This window comes from Bison bison, unplaced genomic scaffold (genome assembly GCF_000754665.1).
Source record: "Bison bison bison isolate TAMUID 2011002044 unplaced genomic scaffold, Bison_UMD1.0 scf7180017864333, whole genome shotgun sequence".
Lineage (NCBI taxonomy): Eukaryota > Metazoa > Chordata > Mammalia > Artiodactyla > Bovidae > Bison > Bison bison.
The window spans coordinates 1706034-1727269 of NW_011494905.1; the positions used below are offsets into that span (position 1 = coordinate 1706034).

Genomic DNA, 21236 nt, shown 5'->3' on the forward strand with positions numbered 1-21236 from the left:
AACCAGGCTCCCCCGTCCCTGGGATTCTCCAGGCAAGAACACCGGAGTGGGTTGCCATTTCCTTCTCCAACGCATGAAAGTGAAAAAATAAAGTGAAGTTGCTCAGCCGTGTCCGACTCCTAGCGACCCCATGGACTGCAGCCCACCAGGCTCTTCTGTCCATGGGATTTTCCAGGCAAGAGTACTGGAGTGGTGTGCCATCGCCTTCTCTGAGTTGGTAAAGTAGCAGGATGTGAAATTAATACACAGAAAAAATTTGTTGCATTTTTTTTACACTAAAAATGAAATATCAGAAAGAGAAAAAAATTTTTTAAATCCCATTTAAAATTGCAATTAAAAACCTAGGAATAAATCTAACAAAGGAGGGAAGAATTATAAAACATTGATAAAGGAAACCAAAGATGATTCAAAGAAATGGAAAGATACCCCATGCTCTTGGATTGGAAGAATTAATATTGTTAAAATTACCACACTACCCCACACAATCTATAGATTTAATGTGATCCTTAACAAATTACCCACGACATTTTCTACAGAACTAGAACAAATAGTAGTGAAACTTAGACGGAACCACAAAAGACCCAGAATTGCCAAAGCAATCCTAAGGAAATAGAGCAAAGCTGGAGGCATAACCCTCCAGGACTTTAGAGGTACAGTAATCTAAACATCATGGTATTGGCACAAGAACAGACATATAGATCAATGGAACAGAACAGACAGCGCCCAGATAAACCCATATGCTTGAGGACTTCCTGGTGGCTTAGACGGTAAAGCGTCTGCCTACAATAAGGGAGACCCGGGTTCAATCTCTGGGTTGCGAAGATCTCCTGGAGAAGGAAATGGCAACCCACTCCAGTATTCTTGCCTGGAAAACCCCATGGACTGAGGAGCCTGGTAGGCTACAGTCCATGGGGTCTCAAAGAGTCGGACATGACTGAGCAAGTTCACTTCACTTCACTTAACTTGAAGCTAATTAATCTTCAATAAAGAACAGAAGAATATACAGTGGAGAAAAGATAGTCTCTTTAGCAAATAGTGTTGGGAAAGCTGGAGAGCCAGATGTAAATCAATGAAGTTAGAATACACCCTCACACCATATACAAAAGTAAACTCAAAATGGTTTAAAGACCTAAATATAAAATAGGACACCATAAAAACTCTTGGAAGAGAACATAGGCAAAACATTATCTGACATAAATCAGAGCAGTATTTTGTTAGATCATTTTTCCAAGGCAAAAGAAAAAATAAACTTAAAATCAAATAATAATCAACATACAAGTTTTTGCACAGCAAAGGAAACCATCAACAAAATGAAAAGATGATTTACAGAACAGGAGAAAATCATCTGTCAGTGACAGATGATGCAACTAGCAAGAGGTTAATATTTTAAATATTTGACAAATGTGTGTTAGTCACTCAGTCCGTGTCCAAGTTTTTGTGACCCCATGGATTGTAGCCCGCCAGGCTCCTCTGTCCATGGGATTCTCCAGGCATGAATACTGGAGTGGGTTGTCATTTTCTTCTCCAGGGGATCTTTCTGACCCAAGGATCGAACCTGGGTCTCCTGCATTGCAAGCAGATTCTTTACTGTCTGAGCCACCAGAGAAGCCCAAAATATACAAATGGCTCATACAATTTAATATGAAAAGAACCCAATCAAAAATTGGACAGAAGACCTCAATAGATATTTCTCCAAAGAAAACATATAGACGGCCAACAGGCACATGAAATGAAAGCTCAATGTCACTAATTACCAGAGAAATGAAATCAAAGTCACAATGAGGTATCACCTCACACTGGTCAGAAGAGCCATCATTAAAAATTGTACAAATAATAAATGCTGGAGAATATATGGGAAAAAAGGAACCTTCCTACACTGTTGGTGGGAATGGAAATTGCTATAGCCACTATGGAAACCAGTATGGAGGTTCCTTAAAAAACTAAAACTAGAACTACCACATGATACAGCAATCCCACTTCTGGGAAAAGACAAAAACTCTAATTCAAAATGACACACACACCCCAATGTTCATAGCAACACTATTTACAATAGCCAAGATGTGGAAGCAACCTAAGTGTCCATCAACAGATGAATGGATAAAGAGGATGTGGTTTGTATATAAACAATGGAATATTATTCAGCCATTTAAAAAGAATGAAATAATACTATTTGCAGCAATGTGGGTGGGTCTAGAGAATATCATACTAAGCGAAGTCAGTCAGTCAGAGAAAGAGAAATATTATATGTTATCACTCATCTGTGGGATCTAAAAAATAATACAGGGAGTGGGAGGAGGAATAAATAGGAGATGGGATGAAGAGATATACACTACCATATGTAAAACAGGTAAGCGATGATGATTTACTGTATAGTACAGAAAACTATGGGCAAAGAACCCGATGGTTCCATCCCTGGGTTGGGAAGATCCCCTGGAGGAGGGCATGGCAATCCACTCCAGTATTCTTGCTTGAAGAAGCCCATGGACATAGGAGCCTGGTGGGCTACAGTCCATAAGGTTGCAAGGAGTTGGACACGACTGAAGTGTCTTAGCACACATGCACTCACAGGAAACTATATCCAGTATCTTGTAATAACCTATAATGGAAAATAATCTGAAAAAATATACATCTGAATCACTTTATACACCTGAATACACCTGAAACTAACACAGTGTTATAAATCAACCATACTTCAGTTAAAAATGTTAACATTATCCTTTTGCAAAGACATTTTGGTTACCAGAGCTGTGACTGGATCTTGAGCCATTGTTTAAGTCCTCAGTTTGGCCTACTGTTCAGTCCAGCAGTGGAAATGCTGGGGTGCAGAAGGATTGAGTGGCATGCGGTCCCAGTGGTGTCCCACCTGCTCATGCTACCTTACATGAAGTACCCCTAACCCATGGCCATTGAGCACATCCCTCAGGGACTACCCTCTTCCAGAGCACAGAGGTTCCATCCAGATGCCACATCACACTCTCTTCTTAGTGATGGTTCTTGGGCAGAGCTGACTTGTTCCACCTTCTTTCTAAGTCTCTCCATTACTTCATGCCTTCCAGCTGGGCAATGTGGAAAGAATACCAGACTAGAAGCAGAAACCTGGGTTTGTGCTAAATGATGTGTGATCTTGTAAAAGTAGGCTTACTCCCCATACCCAACCTCAGTCTTCTCATCTGTTAAAAGACAGACTTGTATTAAAATTGATGTTTAACAAAAGTTATGAATGACATGAAAAATGTTTTTGAATATAATGCTAAGTGAAAAATCTGGATCCAAAATCATATATATACAATCTAATTCCAGTTATATAAAAAAATTATGGAAAAAAAAGACCCCTACAAGGATAGGGGGGTGTGTGTGTGTGTGTGTGTGTGTGTGTGTGTGTGAGTGACAGCACTGGAAGATTTAGATGATTTTGTTGTTTCTTTCGTTTTCCCATACTCTTAAAAAAATTTTTTTTTTCTTTACAATGTGTTACTTTTAAATTAAAAAATGGAGAGATTTTCCTTAAGACTCCAGTAGACCAAGCTGCTGAACCATCTCAACTGCCTGAGGAACCAAATAAAAACCAGGAGAATGAAGTTTACGCTGTGTATCCCATTCTGTCCTGGGCATTCAGGGAGGGGTGAGATCGGCCTTTCCTGAGCTGACACTCTGACAAGGACAGGCTGCTCGAGGCCCTGAGCTGACCTCTGGACTCGGTGAAAGGCCCTCTCAGCTATGCTTATGGATCCAGCCATGCCCCCACCTGGTTCTAGGAATGAATAATTAAAGTGGGTGGTTGTAGAACTGAGCTTGGAGCTTGATCTGGTAGGTCTACATAGGCCATATCAAATGAGAATTAAGTTTCTTCCTCTGGCTTCTGCTGGGGCACCAGGAAAAGGGTGAAATTTTCAACAGATGGCCTGATCTAAAGTGACTCCAGAACTTGGCTCTTTCTTGTTGGCAGAGGCCCCTCTCTGCGGTGTCCACCTGTCCCTACATTCTTGTTTCTGCTGAACAGGGGCATCTAATTAAGACATTTGTGGAAGGTGGCCCAACAGGAAAATAATTTGCTACTTAAAATCTCAAGTCTCAAAAGATGAAAAAATGTTGTACACTGCCCTGGGCCAGCAGTCAGATAACTGTCCTTTCATGACTGAACCACAGAAGGCTAGTATTCTCTCTGCAGAGGAAAACAGTATCTGACAAATCACTTCTCCAGGAGAATAACTTCCTCTGGAAGTTACTATGAGAGTCAAAATGATACAAATATAGCAAATAAGCATGGTGGTCAAATAAGCCAGCCAACCTCTGTTATCGTCAGATATCACATAATGACAACCCTCACTAAATTCTTAGAAACTTCAGCCACAGAAACAAAACCCTGTCCAGACAATCTGGAACCTCAGGGAATGAATGTAACTTCTCTCAGGCTCCTCTTAAAGTTCCTGATACTTGGACTAAGAAAATCTCTGGATGAAGAGTCTGGGTAAAGAAGAAGACAGCTTTCTCAGTTGATTTTCTTGCTGAGAGTTTAGAGTCTCAAAGCTTCCAGTTTGAAGCTTTTCTTTCTACCACAGAATAGAATGATTTATGTCATAAAATGCTCTCTCTATTACACATAAGATTTAAGATTTATTTATGACCTATCCATTCTGACCAGTGGGCTCTGGACCTAGCATGCCTGAGTGAGATGCTGGGCAGAGGAGTGGGTGAGCCTAAACTTTGTAGTCGTGCCCTGCTACTGGCCGTGAAGACCTCGGGAAGGCAGCGAGGCTTTGAATTTTGCTTTCTGAGGCTCTAGGAGAAGCCTGGAATTTGATTAGTTTATGATCCAGAGGCAAGTCTCCTTTCCCAACCATGTTCTGCTTTCCATCTGGAGTGAGTGTTTGATCTCATCAGTCCTTCAGTGACACACTGAAACTTCTATAATCCTCTAGCTGCCCTTTTTGCCATGACTAGAAAAAAAGATCAGACCTACATCCAGCATCTGCTTAAAGAAATTCTCTCATCCTAGGTCCCTGTTACAGTCAGTTCTCATTCTGTGTTATCTTTAATCTATCCTGCCAGGTATGTATGTATTTAGATAGATAGATATTGAGGTAGGTTTGAAAGTATTAGTCGCTCAGTTGTGTCTCTGACCCTTTGTGACCCCATGGACTATAGCTAGGTAGGTAGGTAAGTAGAGAGATACATTAAAACCGCATTCTTTATCTGTTGGGCACATCTTAAGAGCTGGAGTTCACCAATGTGTATCAATCTTTTCCAAACAATCATGCAAGGGAAAAGAGGTCTGTCTCCCTTAGTCCAAAAGCAACCTGGGAAGGAGACAGTCCCTGAGGGTCCTTCCATGAAAAGGGGATGCCCAGTGGATACATTTGGAGACTGAGGGTATAGACTGAAAGAGATTCTGACAGACACAATGAATTGAGAATAGGGTGACTTCTGGAGGGTGGCCTGAATGATAATTGCTGAACATTTGCTCTGTTCCAGGCACTATTGTAAGCATCTTATACACATAACTCACTTAACCTCTGTATTAACACTTAGTGTCATCTCATGTTACAGATGGGGAAACTGAGGCCCAGAGACATGATCCAAACATACCCAAGGTCATAGAGATAGATATTGTCAGAGCTTGGCCTCAACCCCAAGAACTCTACCTCTGAAGTCCAGATTCTTAGCCAATAGTCTTATTGTCTGACCCAGCTTGAATTGATTGTACCCAGGAAATTTGTATTATATCTTAGAACAGAGGTCAAGGAGGATAATATTTTCTTTCCTAGGAGCTTCTGCCCTTGGGACGGTGACTGTCAAGGGAGGAACGGCCTCCCTTTGATAAATGTGCCAGGGAAGATTCTCCATCAATCATGACCCAAGAGCCGGTGCACAGACAGCCAGGCATGATGACAGTGGCCCCACGAGGAGCACAGCCTTGATCATTGCCTTAGGACCTAAGCAGACTGGTGCCTTTATGTGGAGACAAACCTTAGTCTAGGCATCTCAGGAGAGACCATTGCTTCCTCTCTCGGTGTAGGAAAGAGCAGCAGCTTGGGGTCTGAACAATCCTGGGTTGAATCTCTAGGTCCACAGTCACACAGTGGTATGGAATCTCTTAATGCCTCAGTTCAGTGTGTGAAGTGGCGTGATTACAAAGGCTGAGGTGAAACATGCAATAAAAGTAGGTGCCTGGCAAATGGATCATCAAAACAATGTTAGCCGGCTTTCTCTTGCTTCTCTCCACTTGTTCAAACACGTGCATGCAAATATTGTTGGAAATCAACCAAGCCTGTTCTCGCCTTCTCACCCTACGCCCTCTTAGCCATTCCATGAGAGAGTCATCTCCACCTCAGCCCTATAGCCACTTCACACACACTCTCTGGCTCTGTCTCTCTTTCTCTGCTCCCCTTCTCCCAAACCCCTATGCATTCTCCTTCCCCCGCAACCCTTTGGCTAGGCAGATCCATCAGAAGTAAACATCTAATGAGCTGTCGGAAGTCCTGACCTGCCCTTCTGAGTAGATGAGAACTTTTCAAGGGTATACTGTTACATGGAGACAAAATTGCTAGTCAGATTTACCCTTGCCCCCCAGGAATGAGGTTCTGCCCACTCCTCCCCCAAAGACTCACCCATATCAGGGGCACAAGCTTCATCTGCTTTGGCAGCATTATCTGCATTCTGTATGTCGGAATCTGGGGAATAAAAAGAAGATATCATGACCAGCCCCTGTCCTCTAGGTTTTTTGGGAGGTAGGAGACCCCACAAAGTCTGGATCTCTTGGGGTATACCAGTGTCTCTGGTGTCTGCTGGATTCATGCTCACTTATAGGAGTTGGCTGTGTCTTCCCTGCTATAGCCCAAACTCCAGAAAGGCAGTCACCACACCTTCCCCATGCTAACACCCTCAGGGCACACAAGCTGACTGCGCTCCCCAGGAACTGGCAACTTTTGTGGAAGACCCACCCCCACTGCCATACATTATGTTATGCCTCCTATTCCCCACCCTCTTCTCTGATTCTGAGTGGCAGGCATTATGAGAGATCTGTCAGACAGGACTTCCTGAGAGGGCAGGAGTCCTGATTCCTTGATCCGCATTCCCTCCTCCCCCCCATAGGGAAGTTAGCACGCACAAGGGATCCTCTGGGAATGCAGCCTGAGCCTGTGGCAAGTGGGTCAGAGCTGCAAAATCTCCCTTCTGACTCGGGGATGCTGGTCCAGGTACCTGCGCCACTGGCCTCGCTGTTGCTGGCTCCCTCCTTTGGGTGCTCAGGGGTCTTCTGTCGGGGCTTCTGGCTGAAGGCCAGGAAGAGGTGTGTGCTCAGTGGCTGAGGAAGGTCCACCTCCAGGTATGCCTTCATGAACAGCTTGAAGACATCATAGCTGATTGGCTGAGAAGGGATAAAGAGGGAAATGTCAGTGGAGAGACATGGAAAGACAGAGAAGTGAGTGGGGAGAGAAGAAGGAGGAATTGGGGAGCTGGCAGCGGAAAGGCAAGTTGGAGGGAGTGGAGTGATTGTTGGGGGCAGGAATGAGAAGGCTCAGCGTGTGAAAGAGAGTGACAGGTACAGGAGCAGGGGTAGGATGTAAGTAAGAGAAAAAACTGGTGGTTACATGTTGGGGCTTGGTAGGACACGAAACCACAGCAGGCTTTGGTAACAAGACTTGTCTAAGTTTAGGCAGAAAAGGGGGCAATGGAGAGTGAGCCCTGGGAATGAGGGCTCTGCTTGAGTCCAGCCCCACATGAGGGTCTTGACTCTAATGAGCAGGACTAGGTCAGTGCCCTGGAGTCCTAGTTAAGATGAAGACGAGGAGAGAGGGGAGAGGGAAGTGGGGAGGGCAAGACAGGGGCATGGGATTAAGAGGTTCAAACTACTATGTATAAAATAAATAAGCAACAAGGATATATTGTATAGCACAGGGAAACACAACCATTATTCTGTAATAACTTTAAATGGAGCATAACCTATAAAAATATTGAATCACTATGCTGCACACATGACAATAATATAATGTCATAAATCAGATGTACTTCAATTAAAAAAAGATGAAGAAGGATGTAGTTGAAAACACAATGGAAAGCAATTGCTCTTCTGTGGTATGTCAATTTTTCGCTTATACTGTGAGGGATGTGATTCCTTGGGATTCAGGTCCCAGAAAATAAAAAGGGGACAGGCTCCATCTTTCATTACTTTCATAATTGACCTTCTTTGGAGAAACCTCAAGATAACAGGGGAGGGTGTGTGTCTGGCTTAGCTGTTCTCAAAACATGTCCTTGTGAAGGTTTCAGGCTCCAGGAGAGAAGAACAGGATGCCAAGGACACAAGGTGGAACCAAGAAACATGCCCCAGATGAGCACCTCTCCTTGCTGTATGTTGCCCAGTGCTGCCTGGCTTCTGGTCCCAGGTTGGGAGCACTGCCAGAAAGAGCTGCTGCTCTCAGCAAACACCCGACAACAGCAGCGCGCAGTGAGTCATCACTGGCTTGGGTTTTGATGGCATCAGATTTTTCATCAAATCGGCAGATGCTCCTGGAAATCATCTGAGGAAGTGCTGCTCCAAGATCCGCTGTGCAGGCTTTTGTGAACAATAGAGATAAAAATCCCTTTTTGGGAGGTTACTTGGCTCTCCCTGAAAATGTGAATAGCATTTAACCCCTTGTCTCTTCCGGAAGATCTGAGAGTCTTCCCAGAACCAGGAGCTGGCTGGCACATGCAGCATCAGGTTTGTGATACTAAGTCTTGGTCCTTAAAACAAGCAACACTCTTTGGACCACACTGGGAGGGTGCTTGCAAGGTGGCTTCTCTTTAGCTTCAGGGTGGGCAGTTCAAATATCTCCCTGGCAGAGTGGAGGAAGCCTGATTTGGTTGGACAGAGGATAATGAAGGCTCTTACCAGAGGAAGGATTTCCAAGCAAATGGTGGGCTCTCATTTCTGGGATAGGTCTCAGTCTCCATCTCTCTCTCTCTGCCTTTCCTGAATTTTATACTCTTTCTGTCCTGTCTCCACTACCTCAACACTTCAGAATGTCTCTTCCTTGCACATCCTCTGCCATTTTCCTAGTTCACAATGGCAAAATCTTCTCCTACTTTTCAAATGGAACCCACCCAATGTGACCCTGGATTTTACCTTCTCTGCCTCTTATGGCGTATCCCAGCACCTGCTTCTCTACCTGTGAACACGTTCAGATCACTCTTCCAAAGAAATTATTGGTGACTTGAGCTACTAGCCTGTGCTTCTTCCCTTCCCCTTCACACTTCTCCTCACCTCCTTAACCCATTCAATTTGGATTCCAGTGCATTACCTCCGAATCTCCTCTCTTGAGGGTTACAAATCCAATTATATATTTTTTAGATTTTCTCATCTTTATTATTAATTTATTTTAAAAGGCTCTCTTTTTTTTTTTGCGTTGTCCTTCTTTTGCACATTTTAATCAACAAGTACTATTTGACAATATAGCTTTGAGCTCCAAAATGTTCTGTTAACTTTTTTGGGGTTGGCCTCAAATTGAAAACTATCAGCATAAAATATTTCTGGAAAATAGAGTGTACTAAATGATTTAATAAAAATGAAATTCAGTTGAAGTCTTACATAATGCTCTTAAAAAACCAAAACTGGAAGATCTTCAAACAAGACCAATGTAAGATTCAGGAGAACTTGTGACTAATCTAAGGTCCACCACATTTTCCTCCTTGGGTTTTTCTTCAGCAAACTATGTAGGGCTGGACCAGAAGATCTCAAGCTGTAAACTGCTATTAGGTTCTTTCTTAAACTGGCTCCTCTTCCTGACTGTGCTGCTGTGCTGTGCTTAGTTGCTCAGGCCTGTCTGACTCTTTGTGACCCTGTGGACCATAGCCCATCAGGCTCCTCTGTCCATGGGGATTCTCCAGGCAAGAATACTGGAGTGGGTTGCTATGCCCTCCTCCAGGGGATCTTCCCAACTCAGGGATTGAACCTAGGTCTCCCACATTGCAGGTAGATTCTTTACCATCTGTGCCACAAGGGAAGGCCTCCTGACTGTGCAGTTTCTGTTAATGCCAATGGCAGCATTATCCTCTCAATATTCCAGGCTCAGCTTTGAACTCCCAGTTGTCTGAGATCAATTCTTGTCTCTTCCCTTCTTTCTGCTGTTCTTTTGCAACTTCTGTCATATCCAGGTCTTTTTTGTATCCATGGCCCATCTGCCACCAACCTGACAAGGAATGTTGAAGGCCCTCACATTCCTGGTTTCAGACTCCGGTTTCATGTATCCCATCTGGGCCACTGCAATGCCCCTCCAAGCCTTCTCTGCCTCCAGTTCCATCTGTTAGCCCTCTCATCTTTCCCATCCTTGCCAGGTTGATCTTCCCAAAGCTCAATTCTGATCAGATTGCTTCCCAACTCAAAAACTTTCCTCAGCTTCTAATTACCCATGGGAGAGTTGAGATCACTTGTCTGCAAACTTTTAAAATCATGTGCCCTTCTGTTAAGATTTTCAAACATACACTCCCATTTATCTTCACTTACACATTGTATACATGTTACTGTGCTCCTCTACTATACATTATAAAAGACAAAGAAATTAGAAAAAATTGATGTAAATAGAAGATCTAATATGCAGAATTGCTGCAGTCCAGTGGATCATCCTGTTCACTCCTTGAGTACTTTGGGATTCAAAGCTCTACTATAATCCCACTCCAACCTAGGTTTGTAGCCACTCCAAGCTCGGAGACCATCCTGGTCTTTTCTCCTCTGATCCTCTACGTGTACCTCTACACACTGATCTCTGTGTTCTTTCCTGGCCAGGCTTTCATTTACTTACATGAACTACTTTCTTGGCCCAACTCAGATGCCACCTCTTCCAGAAAGCCTAGTATGATCTCTTGTGCCTGAATTGCTCTACTTTTCCACCTTGGTTCCTGACTTGCGACGCTCACATTGCTACCCTATAGTTGTTCATGACACACACGCTAAAAGGTAGGGATTTGTCTTATACCATCTTTGTATCCCCCACACCACCTATCATGGTATTTCCTAATAGTATTTTAATGGATGTTGGGTCTCTAGTTGGTATACTTGCTGTCATCAATTACTGTGGGGTCTTTTCAATCAATATATATGTACTGAGTCTCCCAGGTACAAGACAGAGTGCTAGGCACCAATGTGGAACACACTGGTGAATTAGGCATGAGTCCATACTTTTAAGAGACTCAGTGGTAAAGGTACTGAAATAATTCTAATACAGGGTCAACAGTGGTGAGTGCCATAGAAGAAAAACCAACAAACTGTTAGAACTTAGCAAACAGTTACGACTGAGCACATGTTCAATCACTTATGGCCCTGTCCTGGGGAACAAAGTGGTACAAAACAAGCACAGAAACACAGAGCATTCACATCAGAAGAGCTCAGAGTGGACTTGATCGCCTTATATCACCAAGACTCTGGAAGTTAATCTGCCTCAGCCATTTCACAGCAAAGTGAAACCAGAAGCCTCATCTTCCGACTCCTGGTCCAGTGCTCCTGCCATTTTATCTGTCCAGGCCCCGGGGCTGACATCCTGCTCCCTGCCAGTCCCTCTAAGCACCTCAAGTTCAACAGGCAAGGAGATGTGACTAGGGGCCACTTTTAGTGACATCTGGGTTGCAAAAGAATACGTTTTTTTTATCAGTACAGACCAGGTTCAGGGTAGCTGCCTGGTTATTGTGTGATGGGTAGGAAGTGGCTGGTATGTTGCTCAAAGCAGATAACCAACCGCTGTGCAGCACACTGGCAATTCTCAGAGCCCTGAGTAATATCTTAGACACTGCCATTGCTCAGACTTTTTTTTCTTTTTCCCCAGAAAGTGTGACTTTCATGTGGAAACTAGCTAAGCAATTGTTAATTCTTCTACAGGCTAAAAAGGAAGGAGAACGAGATGAAGAGTCTGTTGATCACTGTCTTGCTTAAGTCTTGAAACAACCATATGAGATGGTACTGTTACTGTCATGCGGTGGATGAAAAAATAATTCTGGAAACATAACTTGCTCAAGCAAGAGGCAGAGCTGTGCTTCATGCTAAGATGCTACCAGGTCCCCCTACCTTTTTGGCTTCACTGTTTCTGTCTACTTTCTTGAGTCTTCAGTGGCACTCTGTTCTCCAGAGAATCACGTGGTGCCAGCGGGCAAGGGCATGCTTATCATGGCCACATGCAGCCACTCTACAAACTTTCCTTTCTGGCCTCGCTTTCCTAAGCAGCCTGCCCCTTCCAACAGCTAACTCACTGCTCGTTGAGACATTTCAGCAGCAGTAAGCCATCAAGCTCAAGAGAATTCAAACCCTTGTTTCTGAACCCCGTGCTGGCACATTATACCTACTTGAAGCCAGCCACACTGTGAGAGAGAATGAAATCAGAGTGATGGAGCTCCCCTGGGACACAGAAATGCCAGGGTATAAAGAGCGGGGGGCGGGCAGCCCGATGGAGGCGGGGGTGGCAGCAAGCTCATAGCAGCCAAGCTGCTCCCTGCTTCTGTAAGCTCCTGTGGCCTTCACACCCTCTGCAGCCCTGACCAAACTGTGCCCTCCTACTCGTCAGCCTCAGGGCGGACAGGCTGATTCACACCACCCCCCATTGGTCTTTGTTCGTATGTTTTTGGAGGTGGGGGTGGCAACTGGGGGCTGCAAGGTCTTTGCTGCCTCTGGCATCCTTTCTGCATGGTTTGTCCTCAGGGATGTTCTTTGCAATGGTGCGTTTTCAGTCTGGTCCCTGTTCTGGCAATCCTCTTTCTGCTTTACTCTCAGGTGGTTTATGCATTTTATCCAAAGCACCTCTCAGGTGTGCCCCTAGGGTATGGGCTCTGTTGACTCTTTCCTAGGACCCAGCCGAGAAGGAACCGACTCAAGGTCTACTGGAAGGATGACAACATGAATAAATAAGTGGCCAGCCTCCTCCCAAGTTTGTCCTGATGATCAGTAGCTTTTCTGCAATTAGCCCTCATAAAAAGACCCAGGACCAGGGAAGAGGGAGTTGAGTTTAAAACATTCTGGGGAAAGGGAACAGAAGGGGAATGATAATAGGCACTATTTTCAGTGTCCTTAAAGTCTTAGACATTTTTCAGCAATCATCTTATGTAGTCCACTCAACCGTAAACTTCAAGGTCTTTCTTTTTGGTTGTTATTATCTTCAGTTCACAGATGAAGAAATTGAGGCTCAAGCAGGTGAAATATTCAAGGTCACATTGCTGGTTTGTAGCAAAGGTAGGAGTCTAAACTAAGATCCTGTGACTCCAGGGTCATGGCTCTCAAACTTGGCCCTGCCAGTAGGAAGTAATTCTGGAGGGAGGCCAGGAACTGTACTTCCTCATCTTTATGTCTTCTACAGTGTCCAGCACAGTGCCTGGACTCTCAGAAAACTTTACATGAGCTGAATTTGAAAGTAAGAAAAGTCTTGCATACATTTATTCATTCAACAAATGTTTGTTGGGTGCCTGCTATGAGCCAGATACTCTTCTGGACACTGAGGACATAGCAGTGAACAAAAATATTCCAATGGAAGAGATAGGCAATTAAATAATTAAGTTATATAGTGTGACAGATGGTGAGAAGTACCAAGGAGAAACATAAGGCAGAGCGGGAAGATATGAAGCATAGGGAAAGTAGGGCTTAACATTTTAGATAGAGAATGTGACATCCACTGAGAAGGTGATTTGAGCAAACACTTGCAGGAGGTGAAGGAATGAATGATATGAATAGCTAGGGGAGGAACACAGCAGGAAGAGGCCAGAGCAAAGGCACAGATATTACAGTTAAAGTGACCTTCACTTGTTTGATGGCATCAAAGAGGCTAATAAGGCTGGGAAAAAATGAGAAGAAGATTAGCAGGAGATGAGGTCTGAGAGTAGGATAGGGGTGCAGATTGTAATGACCTTGATTTTTGACTCTAGTAGCAGATGGGCAGACCAGAAGAGATTGTGGAACAGGGCAGTGATATGATCTGACTTCAGTTTTAACAGACTGCTCAGTATGTGTGTGAAGAATAGATTTTCAAGGTCAAGAGCAAAAACAAGGAGCCCAATGAGGAGACTGCTGATGCAGGTCAGGGTGGTAGCAGAGCATGTAGTGGGATGTGTCTGGAATTTGGGTGTATTTTGAAGGTAGAAGTGATGGAGTTGCTGATAAATTAGCTGAGAGATGTGAGGAAAGCAGAAAAGAGAAAATTCAATGATGACTCCATAGTTTAAGGCTGAATAACTTGAAATGTGGAGCTGTCGTTTACTGAAATGGGAAAGACTGCTGGAAAAACAGGTTTTATAGAGGAAGATGAAAAAGCTCAGTTAGCTTATGTTAAGTTTCATATTCCTATTTGATTTTCAAGTAAAGGGGTAAGAGAAAAATCAGGAGAGTGTAGTGTCCTGAAAACCAAGTGAAAAAAGTAGTGGAGGATTTGACTAATCATGTCCAATGCTGTTGAGTAAAGTGACTTGAGTATAGCCACATGGAGGTTCTTGGCTGTCTCAACTAGTGGTTGGCTACATGCTGATTGAAGAACTTTGAGAAAAGTGGGAAAAAGAGAAATTGGAAGCAATGAGTATAGACACATCTTTTGAACAGCTTATTTGTGATAAAGGATAGGAGAGAGACAAAGTGGTAGCTGCAGGGAGAAGTGGAGTCAGAGGAGTTTTTTTTTTTAATATAGGAGAAATAGCAGTATGTTTATTTGTTGATGGGACAGATCTAATATTTAGAGAAAACTGATGGGAAGAGATAGAGTGAGAGCGAGAGAGAAATATGTTGCTGAAGCAAGGCCCATCAGTGGGCCAAAGAGGATGGGACTGAGTGTACAAGTGAGGGGCTGAGATGAGATCAGAGCATGGAGAGTTGACCCAGTTACAGGAGAAACAGTATAGCTAGGTGGGCACATAAGTTGAGTATCTTGGGGACGAGTTCTTCTGATTGTTTCTATTTTCTCAGTGATGTAGAAAACATTCGATGACTGGGAATTGAGGAGGGGAGGAGGATAAGAGATCTGAGGAGAGAAGAGACGCTGAAAGGGTGAATGGACTTGTGAGGTCGTGAGAGAGTGAAGTTGCTCAGTTGTGTCTGACTCTTTAAGACCCCGTGGACTGTAGCCCACAAGGCTCCTCCGTCCATGGGATTTTCCAGGCAAGAGTACTGGAGTGGGTTGCCATTTCCTTCTCCAGGGAATCCTCCTGACCCAGGGACTGAACCCAGGTTTCCCGAATTGTAGGCAGATGCTTTACCATCTGAACCACCAGGGTATGGACTTGGGGAACATATAACTCCAGGTAGCATCAATGGCATCAATGAAACTTGGGAGAAAATGTGTTGAGAAGCAAATTCTTCACAGTGAGCTAAACTTCGAACAAATTATGGAAAGGCTAGAATATGGGGTTTTTAAAGGCTTGAAATGAAAATGTTCTTACCTCATGTGGGCCATATTGTTTGAGGCTCCCACCCTCATTAAATTCAGCCAAGACATACTTTATCTTCTTGGAAGAATCTGGAAAGACATAACCCATATGTGAAACATTGGTAAACAGCAAATGGGAGTTAGGCCAAGTCAATCCTTCATGTGTAATGCTGGTTATGATGGAGCAGCCCCTCATTTCCAGAACCACATGGAAGAATGTCACCTTTATCTGCCTTTCTGCCCTCTCAGTTCTTTTTTTTTTTTTAGCACATTTTCACTCTTGCTGTATGAACTATCTTTCTAAAACACAAATTTGATTAGATCATGTCTCTGCTCAAACTCTTTAAATGGTTCTTAATTTTCCAGGATAAAGCTTAACTCCCTTTGCCCATATACACGTACTTGGTGATCTGATCCAGCCTACTCCTTATCTCTTACTTTAACCATTCATTCACTCCATTTTCCAGCCATGTCAAATCACATGTCTAGAAATTTCTGAACACACTGTGTACTGTTTCATGGAGTCTCTTTTCTGCATGGCAAACTTCACTCAATTCTCAGTAGAAATGTTGACTCTCAGCTGAAATGTTGACTCCCTTGAAAAGCCTTATTTTACTAGTCAGTCAATCACTCCCTCCTCTGGCTCCCACATGACTTGCACATAACTGTGTAACAGCACTTGTCATATAGTGCTATAGTTATTAACTTGCCCATCTTTTGCCTGGTTCTACCTTCAGAGCTGTAAGTCTTTGTATATCATACCAACTGACATTATTAGTGCTCAGAAGAATAATACATTAGATGATCAAATAAATATCTGAGCAGAAATTTTAAAGCATTTAAAATGTTAATTAAATGGATGGGTGGGCATCAAGCCTGGCAAGGTTCTGTCCTTGGTGCTGAAACAGAGGCAGGCTTCATACGCATGTAGTTTGGAAAAATTCTGCTTTCCACAGGAAGTCATTTAGAAACTACAAGAGAAAATGGTGGCTTTTCTTTTATAAGGGACTTTGGAGTCAAGAAAAGACAATCAATAATTGTTACATCCTGAGTGCATCCTGTGTAGTTACCAGTACTCTAGACATCAAAGAAAACCAGAATTTCTGGGTTCTCCCTCTCACAGTATTGTGAATAAGTAACAGCTTTTCAAGCTCCATTACTGCCGCAATTTAAGCATCTGAACAAAGGGCAATGTCATTAAACGCTGACGTGGGATTCCTTGGCATTTGGGCTCTTTGTATAGAGGGTTATGCTTTCTTAGGCCCATGTAAAGTAGATATGCCTGTGCTGGGCTGTTCTTCATGACTTTGCTGACTTGGATTCAATCAAGCACAAGTTCTAATCATTTCAGGATTGAGACAAATTGAAATGCCACAGGAAAATGCTGCTGTTGCCTAAAAATGGACATTTCTCTCTGAAATTCAAAACAGATGTTGGAAAACTAATAGCTCAGTAAGATCCAGGCAACAGATGCCATCAGTTTGGGCTGCTTCCACTCAATTCAGAAAACACTATGGAGGGTAAGACACTGCTAGGTACTGTTGATGAACTAGTTGGGGACAGGATCTGAATAACTGCGGTAATAATAGTGATGCCTTATTAAAGACCTTTACTACACATTCTCATATACTCTCCCCTACCAACCTGTGCAAATTTGGTAATATTTTCTTCGGTTGACAGATGAAGGAAACTGAAATTTAGAAACGTTAAGTGACTTACCTAAGAGTCAGGGTTTTGACTCAGGTCTAGTCTGGTTCAAAAGTCTATATTACTTTTCCTTAAGCACTATTCACTAGTACTTCCCAAACATTTGCTAACACAAATGTAATTAATACACAAGTGTAATTACATCACAATATGTAATTAATGCTGCGATAATGATATGAAGCTCAAGGAAGCACCGAGTGGGTAAGAAGTAAAATGAACAGGGAAGAAGTAAGCTAGGATGGAGTAGGGTTAGGGTGGGGACTGGGGATGGCCTGTGAAGGAGATGGCATTTGAAATGGGCTATAAAAAATAAGGTTTTGAAAGGTAGACATGAAGCAGGCAGGGTATTCTTAGAAGAGACAAGGTGAACCAAGATATGGAGATAGATGAGCATTACAGGACCTTTAGGCAAAGTTAGAACCAGAGAGTAGTCAGAGCCAGATTTGTGGGGGTACTGAATGCCGACTTAAGGACATTGATTTCAAATTGTTAAAAACTTTTTCAGAAGTAGAGTAGCAGAACCAGGTCTGTTTGTTAAAAGTCACTCAGGCAACAGAATGGAAGAGAGGTTAGTATTAGGTCAGATTTCAGTTAAGGGCACGTATGCATTGTACTCAAATTACTCTAGGAGTAGCTTAAATATTTGGGGAAAACACTCAATTTCAATGGGAGATTTTCAGCTCAGCCAGAGTAGACACATTTTTTAAAAAATGAAAAATTTGGAGCCTGAGTCTTCCTGGTTGTGGCTTCTGCAAAAGTAACATAGAGACAGCATTTTGATTGAGAACCAAGGGAGTGATTTCACTTGAATTTTTCATGTTATTGCCACACTTTAGAGATTCCCCAGTTCATTCTTGCAGAAATTGTTTGGTTCTCAAGTGCTATTGAGCTAATCCTGCTTTATCCTTAAATGTATGATATGCACATTTATATACACATGTGGTGGTGGTGGTTTAGCTGCTAAGTCGTGTCTGACTCTTGTGACCCCTTGGACTATAGCCTCCCAGGCTCCTCTGTCCATGGAGATTCTCCAGCCAAGAATACTGGAGTGGGTTGCCATTTCCTTCTCCAGGGGATCTTCCTGACCCTGGAATTGAACCCAGGTCTCCTGCATTACAGGCAGATTCTTTACTGACTGAGCTACAAGGGAAGCCCCTATATATGCATAGGTGTGTATATTTATCTTACGTACAAACATATACACACATGTATTCATCATATGTACACATTCAAGTAAACAGATGGAAGCATGTTCATTCTTTGACCACTAGCCTCAAATTAAATAGAAAAAAGCAATCCAAGAGATTGCTGGCTCCTGAATTTCCACGAGAGGTGTTTCTCACCATACATTTACATCAATCTCCTTTATAGGTTTTTATGAGTTCAGAGCATCAAACAATTCCTTTTTTTTTTTTTAAGGGAAACAATTCCATTTCAAAAAACAAAAAACAAAAAAGGGAAAAAATCTAATTCTCAAACTTGAGACCCATTACTTTCTCCTTGGTGGTCTTTGATACGTTATTTCCTTCTCAACAGATTTCAGGGCTGGGTTTCTCTTTCCCTGAGGAATAAGTGGGCGCTGCGCCATCTTGTTTGTCTGAAGACAGTTGAGCACAACGAGGGGCTTCTTCAGAGCATTCCTTGATCTTACTTCAGGTGCCACGTGTACCTGAGGGTGCGAGAGCACAGCCTCAGTAGAGACCGCCCCATCCACACCTGTGCGGTGAGACCCCCTCCAGACGTAGGAGAGACCGCCCCATCCACGCCTGTGCGGTGAGACCCCCTCCAGACGCAGGAGACAGAGCTCCATTTCTGAGTGTGCAAAGCAGGGCCACGTCCACAGTTCTTTTCTATAACAACTCCTATTTTGAGTACCTGCTATGTGCTAAGCACTGTCCTAGTCAGTTCATGCATTTTATTTAAATCTCCACAATATAACCCTTCAGATAAGTCACTCCTATTTTAGAGAAGAAGAAACTGAGGTGTATGGAAATTAAATGATTCTTTCAAAGACACAGAGCTAGTAAGTGAGTCACTCTTATTTTTAACACATCTAATAGTGTAACACAGTTGTCAGAGTCATTGGATACACGAATACAAGTAAATCAGAAGATAATGCCCTTTCTCCATGACAATAGCTCTCAAAGCAGGCTGCATGTTAAAATCACCTGAGGATCCCTAAGCACACTGAATCCCAGGCCTCACACCAGACCAATTAAATCAACATCTCTGGGGGAACTCAAGAATCAGTATATGTTAAAAGCTTCTGCAGGTTCAAACATATATATAGTCAAAGTTGAGAAACCACTGTTCTATAATGTGGTTTTATTATTAGTAATAATAATAAATTAGAATGCTGCTGAAAATGTTGGATAACCATTGCAAAAGGGGAAAAAATCTAAAAATGTGCTTGTCTAATATTCCTTATTGTTTAAGTGGACAATACTAAAGAGCTCCACCCAACAAGTCAACTTACTCAGCTGTTGGCAACGTAGGGACACATTGGCAGGACCATCACTATGGTCTGGACCATAACTCACTATGGCAGGACCATCAGTACACAGTTTTACCTGAAATCAGAAGTTTAGAAGGCTCTTTGCTGTGATCAAGGTTGCTAGCTGTAACAGCTGCTTTAAGAAGTTTCAGTCCAAAGTTGTTTCTTAATGCCAAGAATTCTGAGATTTTAACCAACCACTTGTTCCTAGCGTTTGAGCAAATTCAAAGCCTGTTTAAGGAGAGAATCTGGCCCTACTCATAGGCATCTCTGATGCCATGTTTGTGTGGGACAGGGATGTCCTCTGTCTGAACAAACAGACACATCTGGAGCTTCAGTGTTCACAGCAGAATGTGAGCTGTGCTGCCTGAACTGGGACTCAATGTTTATGGGCCATTTTCTAGTTAGGAGCCCTGATGACACTAATCAGACACTGATCAAGTTTCCATTAAACTTGGAAATAACTATAAAGCAACATTTTAAAAAGAGAACCTGAAAACCCATAGAAGAGAGTGAAAATCTAAAGTACATGATAACTCTCCATTCTTTGAAGTTCCCAATCCATACAAGTGGACTGCCTGGGGCTAAGGTTAGCTGAGGCTCCAATACTTTGGCCATCTGATGTGAAGAGCCGACTCACTGGAAAAGACCCTGATTCTGAGAAAGATTGAGGACAGGAGGAGAAGGATGTGGTAGAGGATGACAACATTGGATAGCATCACTGACTCAATGGACAGGAGTGTGAGCAAACTCTGGGAGACAGTGAAGGTCAGGGAAGCCTGGCGTGCTGCAGTCCATGGGGTCACAAAGAGTTGGACATGCCTGAAAGACTGCAAGAAGGTTTAAATGCAGATTCAGATTCAGTAGATCTGGGTCATTGCCTGAAATTCTGCATTTCAAGGAAGGACTTGGGAGATACCAATTATGTAGGTCCAAGGATCTCAGTTTGCAAGAGCAGACCTGAAGCAACCTGTACATTTGCATCTGACTAGTAAGGCTTGTCTGTCACAACACACACACAAAAACATGATGCTGAGCCTAGAGGAACATATTCCACAGACAGGGAAGATAATAAATGACTCTCAACCCAGGGAAGAACAGACACAGAAAGAGGGAGAAGGGAAAGCTGAAGAATGAAGGGAAAAAAACCCTAGATTTTCCTTCTTCCAGTTGAGGCCTGGGATGCATGAGGAAGTTTTATAAGTACCCAGAAAGTCAGGAACACAGTAAGATGCATAAAAGCAAGAGTAGGGTTTTCCAAGGGTCCTGGAAAGGAGGAAGACAATGTCAGAACAGAGATTCCAGGTCAGCAGCACCGCTTCAAAAGGCCCACCTTTGCAGCCAGGACGAGTCAGGCCCTGGGGTGGAATGTGGGAAGCATGTGTAGGAAGTGCAGCATCATAAGCATGGGCCCATCCTCCCATTTATGCTTCTTTTCCTGTCCTGCTTCTCCTCAGCATGTAGCCCACTGCCTGATCAGAAATTGATGTTCAATAAAAATTTATGGAATAAATGAGATCATGGCATCTGGTCTCATCACTTCATGAGAAATAGAAGGGGAAACAGTGGCAACAGTGTCAGACTTTATTTTTTTGAGCTCCAAAATCACTGCAGATGGTGACTGCAGCCATGAAATTAAAAGACACTTACTCCTTGGAAGGAAAGTTATGACCAAC

General features: G+C 43.1%; 1 protein-coding gene across 4 annotated transcripts in view; it reads right to left on the reverse strand.

The window, feature by feature from the left end:
- Positions 1-21236, reverse strand: part of DGKG (diacylglycerol kinase, gamma 90kDa) — a 240636-nt gene that overhangs the window by 159579 nt on the left and 59821 nt on the right. For 3 of the 4 annotated variants that reach the window (XR_826487.1, XM_010853888.1, XM_010853887.1), the window contains exons 3-5: positions 15373-15449; positions 7201-7366; positions 6609-6671 (exon numbers count right to left, since the gene is read on the reverse strand). Coding sequence is in view for 3 of the 4 variants with exons in the window: in XM_010853888.1 (XP_010852190.1) it covers positions 6609-6671; positions 7201-7366; positions 15373-15449 (306 nt within the window). In the remaining variant the exon portion in view is untranslated. Of the gene's footprint in view, positions 1-6608; positions 6672-7200; positions 7367-15372; positions 15450-18559; positions 18622-21236 lie in introns of those variants that run through there. The other variant, XM_010853889.1, reaches the window with a different exon arrangement.